The following is a 16,785-nucleotide window of genomic DNA, read 5'->3' as shown; positions in this document are numbered from 1 at the left end:
TCAGGATCTCTATTAAGATTAGTAATGCATCTCTACAGAAGCTGGCTATGAGAATTAAAAAAGAATTAAGTAAAAACACTTAATACTAAGTTCTAGGTGGAACCTAGCATCTAATGGGTGTTGAATACATATTTTTTTTCTTTTCATTTTTGTACTGTATACCTGTACAATATAAGTATGAAGTTGGAGTTTCGTTCGTTTAGGCAACTTCCCATTAAAGTCATGTACTTACCTTGGTTTTCAGCTGGTCTTAGATTTGCTAAAGCAACAATCTGATGCCCAGCAGCAATGCACTGCATCATATTATAGCAGCTGTCCTTCCCACCGCTAAAAAACAGATCAACAGAGAGACAAATATCATGCTATTGACAAATATTCAAAATAAAATCAGTAGATATCTAAACAGATATTATTTACTCAACTTTTCAGAAAATATCAGAATGTAAAAAAAATAATTTCTAAATCATAAACAAACTGAGCAGATGAATCTGAATGTCTAGGGCTGCTATTCATGGGAGTGTAAGAAACTATATGCCTTTATAAAAGAATATTCTAAACAAAATATTGGTAACTTTTTGGTTTGTGATAGCAGCTTTACTCAATATATGAACTGCTTTGCAAATAGAAAATGATTTCAATTTATGCCCCAGCTAAACACTTATTATATAATTATATATGAAATATATATATATTCCACTTAAGGAATATATATAATATATATTCTACTTAAGGAATATATACATACTAATTTCATAGAAATTATTGAAAAAGTAAAAAACAACAAAAAAAATTCTGTATGAGAAAGTAAAAAAAAAAAAAAATTAATTCTGCTCCACCACAAGAAATCTAACTGGTGACCATTAGCAATTAAAGGAACAAATTAAAGACTTAATTTGTATGAGTATCAATCTAATGACAAAGTTTGACACACTTGCTGGGTACAAATTTTGTAGAGATAAAAAACAAACTGCTGACTTACACTGATGATGTTAAACATCAGCACTATCAGTACTTCACCCATCATATACATAAATATATTATACACATACACATTATATATAATGGCAGCAGAACAGCACTTGAGCTAGAAATCTAATAACGCATTGAAAGGAACTTCTACATTCTAGTTTTAAATCTACCTAAGGCAGAGGCATATCACTTAGTCAAGACAAGTAGTAGTTCATCTATATGACTGAATGGCAACCTATATGCTATTTTGGTTTAATATTCTACTGCTTCCCACTATCATTATCATTGTCTCTCTCCCTTTTATATTTCTTTTTCCTCATGTTTCCCTTCTTTCCAGTATTTGCTTAAGATCTGAAAATGTATCCCCAGGCAACGTTTAGACCTCTTCATAGCCCAAGAAACTGATGACCCCAGAAGCTGGCCCTCTTGCCTTTTGTCTTAGTTCTCAAATTTCCTGCTTCTTCCACTGTCCCATCAATAACAACACTCATTCCAAAACTTCTTGAGGGGAAGGAGAGTGCAAGGGGCAAAGTGAAGTTTTCAAAAGTCCATTCTTCCTCTCTTCAGGTTTGGTACCCCGCTAAGTATGTGTTCCACACCCTTCCCCATCAAACCTTACTGCTCTGTTTCCCTACGACAGAAAGATACGACTAATTGTTTTAGATATTAAAGACAAAAGGGTGTGCATCCAGAATCAGAACTGAGCCTTACAATTCATTTTGAAATATGCCAACATTTCAAATACGGTTTTAAGTAGTATTTACCAAAGTGGGTTCTACGGAACACTGGTGTCCAACAAAATATTAACCAATTACTCTAACAAAAGGTTTTGAATATCAGACAAGCTTGGGAAATGCTGAGTACCTTACTGTCCTCTTAGAATTCCATGAAGTACAAATGTATGTTAGGTGAGAGGTCTTCCAGATCTGTTTTAGTTTCCATCTCTGGGATACTAAGCTAAGTTAGTCAATGTGCTTGGGTTTACAGACTTCATTGCAAAATTAGTGAATGGCCTGCCTCGATAATCCTCAAAGTATCATTCAACTATGAAATTCAAAGACTCATGTATTTATTAGAAAAATAATGTTCTTATAAAGAACCCCAGTTTCACATATCCCCTAAAACACCCACACACACATCTCATCTCCCACTGTTGCACACACATACAAATCACAAATAAATTCAGTGTTCATCTGATAATAAAGGTATTATATAATCGTATGTAATGCATATATGTAGAATACATAGGCATCTATATCATAAGCATATAGATAAATGCTTATGTATGCATACTTACAGCATATCTCCTAATACAGCTCTTACACTTTAGCAAGAATTTTCCAACATTGCTTTTTTTAGTAAATTACTATTTTTATTATAGAGTAACATAGGCACATTAAAGGTTATTTAGCATAACTGACTATACCAATCTGCTCCAATACTGCTAAGTATTTCGTTATTGTGGATTACTTTAATCAATAAACTTTTGGTAAATCATGTAAATTTGAATTAGTCACTTCCTGGGGTACTTTTAATTCTTAAGACACAGTGGTTAAAGCTTAATCATTCATTTTAAGAAGACATTTACTGAAAAACAGTAATTATTGTGACATTATGGTCTAGTCTGCTAAAAATGACATTGAAGGAAAGGGAACCAGAATATTCCAGACACTACAATAGGGTTTGAAATGTCGTATCAAGTCCTTAATAGGTCAATACTTAACAGCCAGTATCAATTACCTAGGGGACTTAACGAAAACGTTTATGAAATTTTCAATGGGCTTACAAAAGCAAACACATCGTTGTACTGTATCTCAAACACTCTACAGGACAAAATCTCATGAAACAAATATTTAAGTAGTCCAAACTAACTTTTTAATGTTGCTAGTGTGTTCCTTTCTGCCTCAGTTAATAGATTGAGTATGGAAGTATTTAAGCAGGCTTGTTTTTGGTTTGTCAGTCATAGGGCTTATTTAGATACTTAAAAATGATTTGGTAACTATAGACATCAAACTCCTTTCGGAATACGAAGTATGCTAGGGTAAGGTCACTCTAAAGCAATGACCAGAGTCCGAAGCAACAGCAACGGATCTAGCCTAAGACTAGTATAACTTCGTCTCTACCACGAAGAAAGAAATCTCTGTACTCGAGTGCTCAAAAACAGAAACACATACATGCCATAAGCAATCCACATCTGTCCTGACGAGCCATACACGTGGGGTAGAAGGTGAGAGAGGGGTGGACTTCTTGGGAAGGGCGGAACCACATACGACTAGGGAGGAAGCTGGGCTACGAACGACCCAGCTGACCCTCTTCCTTCAGAAGAGGACGAAAAAAGCGACAGGCAAAGGGTGAGAGTTATTCACTGAGTTGGCAGAATAAGGTAATGGCTCCGAACTTCACCGCTCATGAGAGCTTTAAAAAAAAAAAAAAATCAGACGCCGGTCGGCGCAGAAGTCATTAAACCAATCTCTCTGGCGGTGGGGCCCAGGCGTCAGGGTTTTTTTTTTTTTTTTTTTAATTCCCCAGTTAAATCCAATGGGAATCCAAGTTTGAGGGCTGTAAGACCTCAGAGCCACCAACGGACGAGGAGGCGTGTCAGCCCGGGACCGAGCCACCAGCGGGCCGGCAAAAGCCCGAAGGCTCCGCCTCTTCTGGTGGCTCCGAGGAGCCGCAGAACCCCCAGTGCACGGCTCGGGCAGAGACACCCTCTTTTTTGGCCATAGCGGCGGCTGGAAGGGACGAGAGGCTGGTCAAAGAGGAGCAAGGCGGCTGAGGGGTCGCGTTACCTGATCAGAGCCGCGACCCTCATGCTGGGCGCAGTGCGCGTGCGTGCGTGCGTGCAGCGGGCGAGGGCGGGAGGCGGGAGGTCTTCGCCGCCGCTTGCGTGACGCGCCGCGGGGCCTCTCCCGGGTGTCCGCTCGGCCGCCTGTCAGCGAATCGGCGGTGCAGGCCCCACAGCTGCCCGCGGGACACCTCAGCGCGGAGGGTGCGGCACGTTGGCACCTTGACCCTGTGGCAGGGACATTTCGGCCCAGGCAACAGTGATGTTTAGGCACGGCCTAACCACCTAAGTGAGGGCACTGAAGCTGCGGAGGAAGGGCAAGGTCCGCGTAGCAGAGCCCAAGCCCGGTGGCGCTGGATTTGTTTGGTAAGAGGAGGTTTAGCGTCCCAAATGCTGCGAGTTGACACACTTGTGGACGTCCAGGCACAGAAGTTTGGCCTCCCTCCCCCGTCTTCCCTAGAAACAACGGTACACATATGCTTTTTAACGTATATCTGCCCTGCCCTCCAAACCTGTGTGTCCAGAGGTGAAGCTGAGCTCCCCGGAGACTGTGGTAATTTTTAAATCTGGGGCTGGCTCCACCCCTCTCGGCCCCCTACGGTTTTGGCTCTTGTTCAAGCTTCTATGTCTGACAAGGCCAGGCCAGGCTCTTCACCAAAGAGCAGTGGCCTTGCAGAAAGAGAATCCAGCCTCTAAGTTTATTTGCCAAGTGTGTATTGAGCACCAGGCACTGTTTTAGACTCTGTGGATACAACTGTAAATAAAACAAAATCCATTCCCGGCATAGAGCTTAAATGGGGATGGGGAGAACAGACAATATATAGCTTAAAAGTAAATGTTAAAGAGTGAGAAGTGCTATTAGAAAGGAGCAGGGGTATGGGACAGTCAGGTAGAGAGGCAAACTGCAGAGTTAAATAGGGTCTATGTAGGCCTTATGGATGAGGTGAGAGTTGAGCCAACTTAAATAAAAAGAGTTAACCGTATATATGGTTAGGATGTGCTCCAGACAAGAGGCGAAAAAAAAAATAGAAGGCTCTAGGTGCGTGGTGTGTTTGTGGAAGAGATTGAGCACAGCAGAGTAGTGCGAGAGGAGGTTAAGGTGATGGAGGGGAGACATCATATAGGGTCTTGTAGGTTATTGCAGAGTTTTGAAGAGGTGTGACTTAAAATTTTAAAAGGATTGCAGTGTTGAGAATACACCTATTAGGAAGCTGTTACAGTGTTCCAGTAGAGAGATGACGGAGCCTAGAATCAGGATGGTGAATTTGGGGGTAAGTAAGAGGATTCTAGCTCTATTTTGAAGATAGAGCCAATAGAATCAGCTTAGATATGTGATAAAACAGAAAGTCATGAAGGACGATGCCAAAGACATGGATTAAGTAAGTTAATATATATAGAAAACTTAGAATTATGCCAGGTACATTGTAAGCGTTCAGTGTTATTTTGATGTTCCCAACTCCAGTACTCAGTATGGGTGACTAGAGCAGTGACAGTCTGCATATCAGTTTCAGCATCTAGAATCATACAGCTTTAAGATTTTGCAATTATGAATATTTGCCAAATGAGTCAAGTATTTAAGAAGTTTGCAGTCTATTTGGAGGAGATAAATACATGGAAAACACACTTATAATGATAAGGCTCTGATGAGTGAAGGAACACCAGAGCTCTTGTCTCACGCTAAATGGGATAAAATGACACAGACAGACATGGAATGGTTTTAAGGAGTGGAGAGTTAATAAGCAAGAAAGAAGGGAGAAGAAAGAAGGAAGAAGCTCCCGTGTACAGACACAGAGGGAGGGGGTCTTCAGAGCCTAGAAAGGAAACCACAAGTGCCAGGGATACCAGCCAGATAGATGAGGAGGCTGGAGGAGACGGTGTCTGATTCGCATAGGGCTCAGGGGATTAGTTTGACCAGGCACTGTCATTCATATAGCTTGAGAAAAAACTGGCCCTCCTACCCTAGCCTTTTAATATGCAAAGCAGGGAGCCTTCTACACTTGTGGGGATACATGGGAGTTAGGACGGGAGGACAGCAGTGGGAATCACCATGCTCGTGTGGACCCAGTTTCTAATGGCCAGCATTTGCATGTCAAAGGTTGCTACCTGGGCTCTTAGAGCCTGGGCTTTCCTGCTAGACAACAAACATTTCTGGAGCCGCTTTGAGACAAAAACTTTATAAGGACCCCTTTTCCTATCTGTCTAAAATAATTTTTTAATCCTATAATAGTAATACAAGAGAACATATTTTGAAAGTAACAAGTTATGTAATACATATGGCAAGAGCCCTATGAGTCAAACCCACAAGGTAATAGCTGGAATGAGGATGGGAGTTGAAAGATGAGTGGAATTGAACAGGAATAGGTGGACCTTCCGAACAAGACAGCACAACAATAATGAGCATAGTGTGCTGGACACCAGTGGATAGACTAGTTTGACTAGTTAGGAGGGTTTATTGGAAAGAAGGAAAAATAAGTTGGATAAATAGGATGAGGCCAGATTATCCAGGGTCATGGAAAACCAAAATGAGGAACTGCAAAACCAGGCAGGTTACTCTGGCTCTTTGACATCATTTTTCAGGAGATTGTGTGAAGTAGCAGTAATTAACATGATGAGTGATTTTGATAAAATAGGGACTCCCAAAAATGCCAATGGATATCTTTTCCACCAAGGGACATCTTTTCCTTGCCACTTCCCAAGAGGGATTAAGAGAGGAGATTCTAAGGTTACCTTCCTAAAACTACATCTTTAAAATTACATTTTTGTTTCTCTCTGCACTCTGTTAGCTTGATTTTAAGACATCCTCAACAAACAGGTTAATTACAGTGTGTATATCCTGGCATTAAACTGTATATTAGGAAATATGTTGAGGCCATCCTCCAAGGTCACCCAGTCTTTAGCTTGATGATGGTGCTTTCCCACTCTGGATTCTTCCTAGCACCTTGTGTTAAGTATCTCTCCTCCAGGTTGTTTTTACTCCTTGAACAAAATTTCTCTCAGTACCTATTCCCTCCTTTTAAAACTTTCTACCAGAATTCTTTCAATTAATGATTTTTTTCCTGGTTGCCTAATATAACACTGCAATGTGTGTTTTCTTTTTTTTTTTTTTGAGTCAATGTGTATTTTTATTATTATTACTATTATTATTAATTGCATTTTAGGTTTTGGGGTACATGTGAAGAACATGCAAGATTGTTGCATAGGTACACACATGGCAGTGTGTTTTTCTGCCTTCCGTCCCCTTGCCTGTTTCTGTCATTTCTCCCCATGCTATCTCTTCCTACCTCCCCACTCCCCCGTCCCTCCCCTGTTTCCCCCCAACGGACCCCAGTGTGTAGTGCTCCCCTCCCTGTGTCCATGTGTTCTCATTGTTCAACACCCACCTATGAATGAGAATATGCGATGTTTGATTTTCTGCTCTTGTGTCAGTTTGCTGAGAATGATGGTTTCCAGGTTCATCCATGTCCCTACAAAGGTCGTGAACACATTGTTTTTGATGGCTGCGTAATATTCCTTGGTGTATATGTACCACATTTTCCCTATCCAGTCTATCATCGTTGGGCATTTGGGTTGGTTCCAGGTCTTTGCTATTGTAAACAGTGCTGCTATGAACATTCGTGTGCATGTGTCCTTATAGTAGAATGATTTATAATCCTTTGGATATATACCCAGTAATGGGATTGCTGAGTCAAATGGGATTTCTATTTTTAGGTCCTTGAGGAATCGCCACACTGTCTTCCACAATGGTTGAATTAATTTACATTCCCACCAACAGTGTAAAAGTGTTCCTATTTCTCCACATCCTCTCCAGCATCTGTTGTTTCCCGATTTTTTAATGATCGCCATTCTTACTGGTGTGAGATGGTATCTCAATGTGGTTTTGATTTGCATTTCTCTAATGACTAGTGATGATGAGCATTTTTTCATATGTTTGTTGGCCTCCTGTATGTCTTCTTTTGTAAAGTATCTGTTCATATCCTTCACCCATTTTTGAATGAGCTTGTTTGTTTTTTTCTTGTAGATCTGTTTTAGTTCATTGTAGATTCTGGATATGAGCCCCTTGTCAGATGGGTAGACTGCAAAAATTTTTTCCCATTCTGTTGGTTGCCGATTCACTCTACTGATTGTTTCTTTTGCCATGCAGAAGCTGTGGAGTTTGATTAGGTCCCATTTGTCTATTTTGGCTTTTGTTGCCATTGCTTTTGGCGTTTTGGTCATGAAGTCCTTGCCTACGCCTATGTCCTCAATGGTTTTGCCTAGATTTTCTTCTAGGGTTTTTATGGTGTTAGGTCTGATGTTTAAGTCTTTAATCCATCTGGAGTTAATTTTGGTGTAAGGTGTCAGGAAGGGGTCCTGTTTCTGCTTTCTGCACATGGCTAGCCAGTTTTCCCAGCACCATTTATTAAACAGGGAATCCTTTCCCCATTGCTTGTTTTTGTCATGTTTGTCAAAGATCAGATGGTTGTGGGTATATTGTATTTCCTCTGAGGCCTCTGTTCTGTTCCATTGATCTATATCTCTGTTTTGGTACCAGTACCATGCTGTTTTGATTACTATAGCCTTGTAATATAGTTTGAAGTCCGGTAGTGTGATGCCTCCTGCTTTGTTCTTTTTGCTTAGAATTGACTTGGCTATGTGGGCTCTCTTTTGGTTCCATATGAAGTTTAAGGTGTTTTTTTCCAGTTCTGTGAAGAAGGTCATTGGTAGCTTGATGGGAATAGCGTTGAATCTGTAAATTACTTTGGGCAGTATGGCCATTTTCACGATGTTGATTCTTCCTAACCATGAACATGGAATGTTTCTCCATCTGTTTGTTTCCTCTCTTATTTCGTTGAGCAATGGCTTGTAGTTCTCCTTGAAGAGGTCCTTTACGTTCCTTGTTAGTTGTATTCCTAGGTACTTTATTCTCTTTGTAGCAATTGTGAATGGCAGTTCGTTCTTGATTTAGCTCTCTTTAAGTCTGTTACTGGTGTATAGGAATGCTTGTGATTTTTGCACGTTGATTTTGTGTCCTGAGACTTTGCTGAAGTTGTTTATCAGTTTCAGGAGATTTTGGGCTGAGATGATGGGGTCTTCTAGATATACAATCATGTCATCTGCAAATAGAGACAATTTGATTTCCTCCTTTCCAATTTGAATACCCTTTATTTCTTTTTCTTGCCTGATTGCTCTGGCTAGAACTTCCAGTACTATATTGAATAGGAGTGGTGAGAAAGGGCATCCTTGTCTAGTGCCAGATTTCAAAGGGAATGCTTCCAGTTTTTGCCCATTCAGTATGATATTGGCTGTTGGTTTGTCGTAAATAGCTTTTATTGTTTTGAGATACGTTCCATCAATACCTAGTTTATTGAGGGTTTTTAGCATAAAGGGCTGTTGAATTTTGTCAAAGGCCTTCTTTGCATCAATTGAGATAATCATGTGGTTTTTGTCATTGGTTCTGTTTATGTGGTGAATTACGTTTATGGAATTGCGTATGTTGAACCAGCCTTGCATCCCCGGGATGAATCCTACTTGATCATAGTGGATGAGCTTTTTGATATGCTGTTGCAATCGGTTTGCCAGTATTTTATTGAAGATTTTTGCATCAATGTTCATCATGGATATTGGCCTGAAATTTTCTTTTCTTGTTGAGTCTTTGCTGGGTTTTGATATCAGGGTGATGTTTGTCTCATAAAATGATTTGGGAAGGATTCCCTCTTTTTGGATTGTCTGGAATAGTTTCAGAAGGAATGGTATCAGCTCCTCTTTGTATGTCTGGTAGAATTCAGCTGTGAACCCATCTGGACCTGGGCTTTTTTTGGGTGGTAGGCTCTTAATTGCTGCCTCGACTTCAGACCTTGTTATTGGTCTATTCAGGGTTTCGGCTTCTTCCAGGTTTAGGCTTGGGAGGATGCAGGTGTCCAGGAATTTATCCATTTCTTCCAGGTTTACTAGTTTATGTGCATAGAGTTGTTTGTAATAATCTCTGATGATGGTTTGGATTTCTGTGGAATCTGTGGTGATATCCCCTTTATCGTTTTTTATTGCTTCAATTTGGTTATTCTCTCTTTTCTTTTTAATTAATCTGGCTAGTGGTCTATTTTGTTGATCCTTTTGAAAAACCAGCTCCTGGATTTATTGATTTTTTGAAGAGTTTTTTGTGTCTCTATTTCCTTCAGTTCTGCTCTGATCTTAGTTATTTCCTGTCTTCTGCTAGGTTTTGAATTTTTTTGATCTTGCTCCTCTAGCTCTTTCAATTTTGATGATAGCGTGTCAATTTTAGATCTCTCCTTTCTTCTCATGTGGGCACTCATTGCTATATATTTTCCTCTAGAGACTGCTTTAAATGTGTCCCAGAGATTCTGGTATGTTGTGTCTTTGTTCTCACTGGTTTCGAAGAACATCTTTATTTCTGCCTTCATTTCATTGTTTATCCAGTCACCGTTCAAGAGCAAGTTGTTCAGTTTCCATGAAGCTGTGCGGTTCTGAGTTAGTTTCTGCATTCTGAGTTCTTACTCGATTGCACTGTGGTCTGAGACACTGTTTGTTATGATTTCTGTTCTTTTGCATTTGCTGAGGAGTGATTTATTGCCAATTATGTGGTCAATTTTAGAGTAGGTGTGATGTGGTGCTGAGAAGAATGTATATTCTGTGGATTTGGGGTGGAGAGTTCTGTAAATGTCTATTAGGTTTGCTTGTTCCAGGTCTGAGTTCAGGTCCTGGATATCCTTGTTGATTTTCTGTCTGGTTGATCTGTCTAATATTGACAATGGGGTGTTAAAGTCTCCCACTATTATTGTGTGGGAGTCTAAGTCTCTTTGTAAGTCATTAAGAACTTGCCTTATGTATCTGGGTGCTCCTGTATTGGGTGCGTATATATTTAGGATCGTTAGCTCTTCTTGTTGCAGTGATCCTTTTACCATTATGTAATGTCCTTCTTTGTCTCTTTTGATCTTTGTTGCTTTAAAGTCTATTTTATCAGAGATGAGAATTGCAACTCCTGCTTTTTTTTTTTTGCTCTCCATTTGCTTGGTAGATCTTCCTCCATCCCTTTATTTTGAGCCTTTGTGTATCCTTGCATGTAAGATGGGTTTCCTGGATACAATACACTGATGGGTTTTGGCTTTTTATCCAATTTGCCAGTCTGTGTCTTTTGATTGGGGCATTTAGTCCATTTACATTTAGGGATAGTATTGTTATGTGTGAATTTGATGCTGTCATTTTGATGCTACCTGGCTGTTTTGTTGGTTAGTTGATGCAGCTTCTTGATTGTGTTGATGCCTTTTTACCATTTGGTGTGTTTTTGGAGTGGCTGGTATTGGTTGTTGCTTTATATGTGTAGAGCCTCTTTCAGAAGTTCTTGTAGAGCAGGTTTGGTGGTGATGAAATCTCTGAGTGCTTGTTTGTTCACAAAGGATTTTATTTTTCCTTCACTTTTGAAGCTTAGTTTGGCTGGATAGGAGATTCTGGGTTGAAAGTTCTTTTCTTTAAGGATGTTGAATATTGGCCCCCAATCTCTTCTGACTTGTAGGGTTTCTGCTGAGAGATATGCTGTGAGTCTAATGGGCTTCCCTTTGTGGGTAACCCGACCTTTCTCTCTGGCTGCCCTCAGCATTTTCTCTTTCATTTCATCCCTTGTGAATCTGACGATTATGTACCTTGGGGTTGCTCTTCTTGAGGAATATCTTTTTGGTGTTCTCTGTATTTCCTGTACTTGAATATTGCTCTGCCTTGCTAGGTTGGGGAAGTTTTCCTGGATAATATCCTAAAGAGTATTTTCAAGCTTGGATTCATTCTCTTCATCACATTCAGGTACTCCTGTCAAACGTAGATTAGGTCTTTTCACATAGTCCCACATTTCTTGAAGATTTTGTTCATTCCTTTTTGTGCTTTTTTCTCTGTTCTTGCCTTCTCTTTTTATTTCATTGAGTTGATCTTCGACCTCTGATATCCTTTCTTCTGCTTGGTCAATTTGGCTGTTGAAGCTTGTGCATGCTTCACGAAGTTCTCATGTTGTGTTTTTCAGCTCCATCAATTCACTTATATTCCTCTCTATGCTATCCATTCTCGTTAGCATTTCGTCCAATCTTTTTTCAAGGTTCCTATTTTCTTTGCGTTCGGTTAGAACATGTTCTTTTAGCCTGCAGAGGCTTTGCTGAGCTGCTGTGGGCTCCGCCCAGCTGCCCTGTGCTCTTCCCTGCAGTCCTGTTTATACGGGCATAGTTAGAACTGTCTTGGGAACGGTGGCCCCGCCTCTGTTATGGCGGACTCTCTCTGTTGTGGCAGGTTGCCTGGGCAACAGCGGGTTGCCTCGGCGATTGCGGCCTGCCTCAGTAGTGGTGGAGAGTCCCAGTAATGGCGACGCCCCACCCACACCAAGCCAGACCTTCCTGGGTTCAGCTGTGCTTTGTTTGAAGGGCTCAACCCAGAGGGTTTCCAATTACTGTTTTTGTTTTCGTTGTTGTTGGGGGTTGGGAGGCTGGGACTAACCGAGCCTGATCACCTGCCTCCCTGACTCAGAGTCTTTTAAGTTGAACGACCCCGCGTTCCGGTCGCTTGTTGAAAAGGCGCCGGGCATCTCCTGTGCTGCGACTCACTGAGTCAGCTCAGGCTCCTGGCGGATTTTTTGCCTAGGAATATCCTGGCCTGGCTCGCTATTTCAGATGAATGGGCAACTCTGCCGTCTCAGGGCTCTGATCGCCAGCTAAGAGGGCTCCCAGACCAGTGGCTTTTGTACAGAGAACCGCCACAACAGGGCGTGGTCACAGCAGCCGCGCGGGCCGAATCAGTCCCGCGGGGGCCAAAACAGCAGCACCGGCGGGACTGCAGTGCTGGCAACCCCTCCGCCTGGGTATCTCCTGGTCTGTGGGCAATAAAAATTCGTCTGGAAATGCGGCGTCCACTCACCCTCTGCGCTTTCACTGGGCGCTGGGAGCTGAAGTCCTGAGCTGTTCTTAGGCGGCCATCTTCCCAGCATTCCCCGTGTGTTTTCTTAAAATATTTATATTTCTTCACATTATTGTCTTTCTCTCAGAAATACTATAAATGGCTCTGTGCTTGAATGTCCTATCGAGGCCATCATAAAAACAGTAGGTTCAGTTCATTCTGGTACAATAGATATACCGATATTTCTGAAATTAGCATATGTCACATTGGTCATGACTCAGCCATCAAAGTCATTCTTAGCTTTATACGTATTTTTGGAGAAGTTTTTTTTTTTTTTTTCATAGCTAACTGAACAAAACCAGAGCAATTATTGACCCCTGAAAAACTTGTTAAAAACTAGAGGTTAATCTATGCTCTAACTTTTCCCGTCGAGAATCTTTCTTAAATCAGTCTAGTCACCTTTGTGGGTGTCATTTTCTTTTGCTGAAATTTAAAAACAACATCTAGTTTGTCAGTTACAGGTTTCTGAGAATTACATGTGCAGGAGATTAGAGAAAATCCCTGTGAAGGACAAAGAGATGAGCAAGAGAAGGCAGGGAGACTCCTATTGGAATGCAAGGTCAAAATCTGAAAAAGCAGAATGGTAAGGAAGAATAGGTTGAAAGAACTGGTTTGCAGGGTCATTCTGAGAAACTCAGCCAGGTCAGGAATTCTAAGCCAAAGTAGTTAATTAGAGGAATTCCAAATTTGTCAGGAATTGCCCAGTTCTTGTATCTCTGCTATGCTCGGTCATTGTCTGAGAGTAGTGCAGGAAAAGCTTTGGTGGAAACTCAGTGGTGAATCCGAAAGTGCCGTAGCTGGAGACTGTAAATCAGTTCATAACAATGTCCGTGGTGTCACTTAATGATTTCTGTAAACCTCTCTAAAGATAAACTTAGAAAAGGTAAGTTAATAGGACAAACTATCATTGCAGGTGGTCTGGGACCATGCTAGTACTTACCCTGTCCTCCACTCTCCACTCTATATTCCCCTCACTCTCAGCTCTCACTTCAGCAGATCTTGTTGATTTACTTGTGAATGGCATGACCTACACATTCACTCCTTTGTCATCATACTCTTCTCAGTCCATGGCTGCAGTTTGTGTCCATTTACATTTATAATTAGTAAGGGCATACTGAGAGGCACCCAAGTGGATCATCTGGGATCTACATGTATTTCTATTTGTCCCCAAGATGTAAAGGCAGCCCCATCTCCTCATGCTAATCCATTATTCTTGTTTGCTGACCCCTGGCTGCAAAGAGCCAAAAAGTGTTCTACTATACAAAGCTTATAGTTCATTGGATTCCCACTCTACCCCTTTGCAAAAGAGAAAACCTCTAACTGTACTCAGCCCAGAGCTGGGGGAGGTTAAAGAGTTCTCCAGTGAGTTATTGGGAGTGATTGTAAATATAGCCATTCCCGATTTCACCTTTTGTTTCCTAGATCCATGTATTTGTCCTACTAGAGACACAGTGCCATGTAGAAATCTCTGATTAGTGCCTATGCTAAATACTGAGAGATGTCATGCCATCCTTGCAGATAACTGTCTCTGAGCTGCTAATGTGGCTGTGACTTAAGTAGGCTTTTTTAGTACTCTGTGAGGCCAACTTCACCTAAATAGTACAGTATATGATCCAATAATTAGAACCCATGTATATGACCTACTCTACTGTACCTCCTTTTCTATGAAGTAAGTTTTCTTGCGGACGTTCTGCTGAGTGGGATTCTGTGACTTAGAGAGGCATTCTGCTAGTGGTGCCAGCTGAATCTTTGCAGACAGGAAAGGCCAGAGTCTAGTACCTGTTCAGTCAAAGCCCAGGAGCAGCCAGGGGAGGCATGGCTTGACATGAACCCCACAGTAGATCCAAAGGTGTGGCAGTTGAAGACTGTCAGTCAGCTGTGCTCTCCACAGCAGGTGCCTTTGAGGGGAGATCTAAGTGGAACACCTGTAAGGCTGCCAGAGCAAGATAGTAACTCTCACAAAATCATATGAGGAGTGGGGATGTTTGGAATGCCTTGCTGGAGTAAGAAATGTAGAATAAAGAGTTAATTCAAACTTAGAATAGTACTTGAAATAGAACCAACCTACGTTTGTGAAAGTCTAAATTATAAACAATAGTATTTTTAAGAAAATGCTTTAATTTACTTCCAAACAAATATACTAATCTTAAGCATACTAACATACTGATATTGAATCCTGGCTAAGTGTTAAGTGTTTTTACTATGAGTTAATAGAGGAAACATTTTTAACTGGTAGTATTTATTTGCCTACGTGTAATTTGTTCAAATTTTAAGAACAGTTGGCTTAGCAAGACTGCTATATTCACTATATTCATAGTGTTCCAGATGGATAGTGTAAAGGCAACTTCAGCTCAATAAATGTCAATAAGTTAATAGACTTTTTTTAATCAGTGCAATCTAAAGTAATTCTTTTGTAATGTATTAAAATGACTAGCTCAAGATTCACTTTTCAAAGGCATTGTGAGCTCTCTTCCTATAGTCTGAGACTGTTACATATAAGGGACTATGGATTAACTCGTAGGGCCAGCAAAATAGGTAAACTGAAAATCAGCCTCAAAAAACCTCTGTCCTTTGCCAGTTTACTTAAGGAAAACTCTCCATAGCCAAACACTGTTGCTAGTAATAAAAGTTGCAAGCTGTCACTGAATTCTGCTTCCTTGGCAGCAATCTTAATGATATACTGATTGATAAAGACTCAGATAATCAAATCAAGAATGCTACAGGTGGTTACTCTTCAGAAACCTTGAAAGGATTTAAATTTATTCTGCCTAAAGTCATGCCATATAAGAAACCATCAGAAGTTGCTTGATAAGAATTTAAGAAAAAAGGAATTAAGTAATTATTTGGGACATAAAGTTTAGGGCATCCGGATATGAGTATCTGATATATTTATATAAGTAAATACAGCTTACTATGGGCCAGTCACCCATTTAAATACTATGGCAAATTTATGAAGTAGGATACTTTGTTATCGTCATTTGCACATGAGGAAACTGTGCACACAGGTGTTAAATGGACAGCCAAAAATCCTAACGCTACTAAGTGCCAGTACCAGTATTCAAACCTAGGCGGTCTGGCTCTGAACCACTATACTGTATCTTCCATTGAAATGGACAGCTGATTACTTTGACTAACTATTCTAAGATATGTTTGGAAGGGTATTACCATCACTGACCTCTTGAATCTCCTTTATCTATACTTCCAAGCTGACCAATCCTTTTTCTGAAAGACTTAAATTGTTGCGTTGTATTATATGAATTGATATATGAGGTAATTGCTAAACACTTTATACCTGAGAGTCATTCTGTCTCTTTTAGAGATCTTTTTCTTTGTTCTGTAATGGATAGTGACAATTGAAAAGCTTTAGGAACTAGGCAGATAACATAATTGAGGGAAATGGCTTGGTAGAAGGTAATTTGAAATGGTGAGCACTGCGGCAAACCCCTACTCACTTATCACTTGGCTCCCGCTGCTCTGTGTAAATGTAGACCCAATGTTATCAGATATTTTAAGGCCAGAAATGGTGGCTTATGCCTAAAATCACAGAACTTTTTGAGGCCAAGGTGGGAGGATTGCTTGAGCCTAGGAGTTTGAGACCAGCTTGGAAAACATGGTAAGATCCTGTGTCTACCAAAAAAAAAAAAAAAAAAAAATAGCCAGGTGTGGTGGAATGTGCCTGTATTTCCAGCCACTTGGGAGGGTGAAATGGGCGGATTGCTTGAGCTTGGCAGGTCAAGGCTACAGTGGGCTATGGTTGTACCACAGCACTCCAGCCTGGATGACAAAGCAAGATACTGTCTCAAAAAAATAAATGATATTTAAAACTTTACCGTATAAAAGGCTGAAGGATTATTCCAGTATATACCTATTACTACAAAGTACATTTTGGAATTAGACAAATCTGGGTTTGAATTCTGGTTCTGAGACATTAACTTGTAATTTCAGCAAGATATTTTTCTTCATCTGTACAATAGGGATACTTATACCACTTAATTAGATGAGAATTAAATATATATAAATACACTGATCATAGCATCTGTTTTATGCAAATTCTGAAGCAAACATTAAAAAATTTTAAAACAATGAGTTAATAGTAAGTTATAAAGGAG

At 40.4% G+C, this 16,785-nt stretch overlaps 2 protein-coding genes across 16 annotated transcripts in view; one reads left to right on the top strand and one right to left on the bottom strand.

Annotated features, from left to right (window-relative positions):
• Positions 1–3,867, bottom strand: part of DPH6 (diphthamine biosynthesis 6) — a 520,575-nt gene extending 516,708 nt beyond the window's left edge. For 8 of the 10 annotated variants that reach the window (XR_012516413.1, XR_012516414.1, XR_012516415.1 and 5 more), the window contains exons 1-2: positions 3,759–3,867; positions 233–327 (exon numbers count right to left, since the gene is read on the bottom strand). Coding sequence is in view for 7 of the 10 variants with exons in the window: in XM_074394120.1 (XP_074250221.1) it covers positions 233–327; positions 3,759–3,781 (118 nt within the window). In the remaining 3 variants the exon portion in view is untranslated. Of the gene's footprint in view, positions 1–232; positions 328–3,143; positions 3,716–3,758 lie in introns of those variants that run through there. The other 2 variants (XM_003935745.4, XM_074394118.1) reach the window with 2 other exon arrangements.
• The window catches only part of CDIN1 (CDAN1 interacting nuclease 1), a 1,267,257-nt gene continuing 1,253,763 nt past the window's right edge, over positions 3,292–16,785 (top strand). For 4 of the 6 annotated variants that reach the window (XM_074394127.1, XM_074394128.1, XM_074394126.1 and 1 more), the window contains exon 1: positions 3,929–4,120. The gene's annotated coding sequence lies outside the window, so the exon portion shown is untranslated. Of the gene's footprint in view, positions 3,353–3,928; positions 4,223–16,785 lie in introns of those variants that run through there. The other 2 variants (XM_074394131.1, XM_074394129.1) reach the window with 2 other exon arrangements.

The sequence above is a fragment of the Saimiri boliviensis genome, chromosome 2 (assembly GCF_048565385.1).
Source record: "Saimiri boliviensis isolate mSaiBol1 chromosome 2, mSaiBol1.pri, whole genome shotgun sequence".
NCBI classification, from domain to species: domain Eukaryota; kingdom Metazoa; phylum Chordata; class Mammalia; order Primates; family Cebidae; genus Saimiri; species Saimiri boliviensis.
The sequence above is the reverse complement of the archived record's forward strand: the minus strand, read 5'-3'. Positions and strand labels throughout refer to the sequence as shown.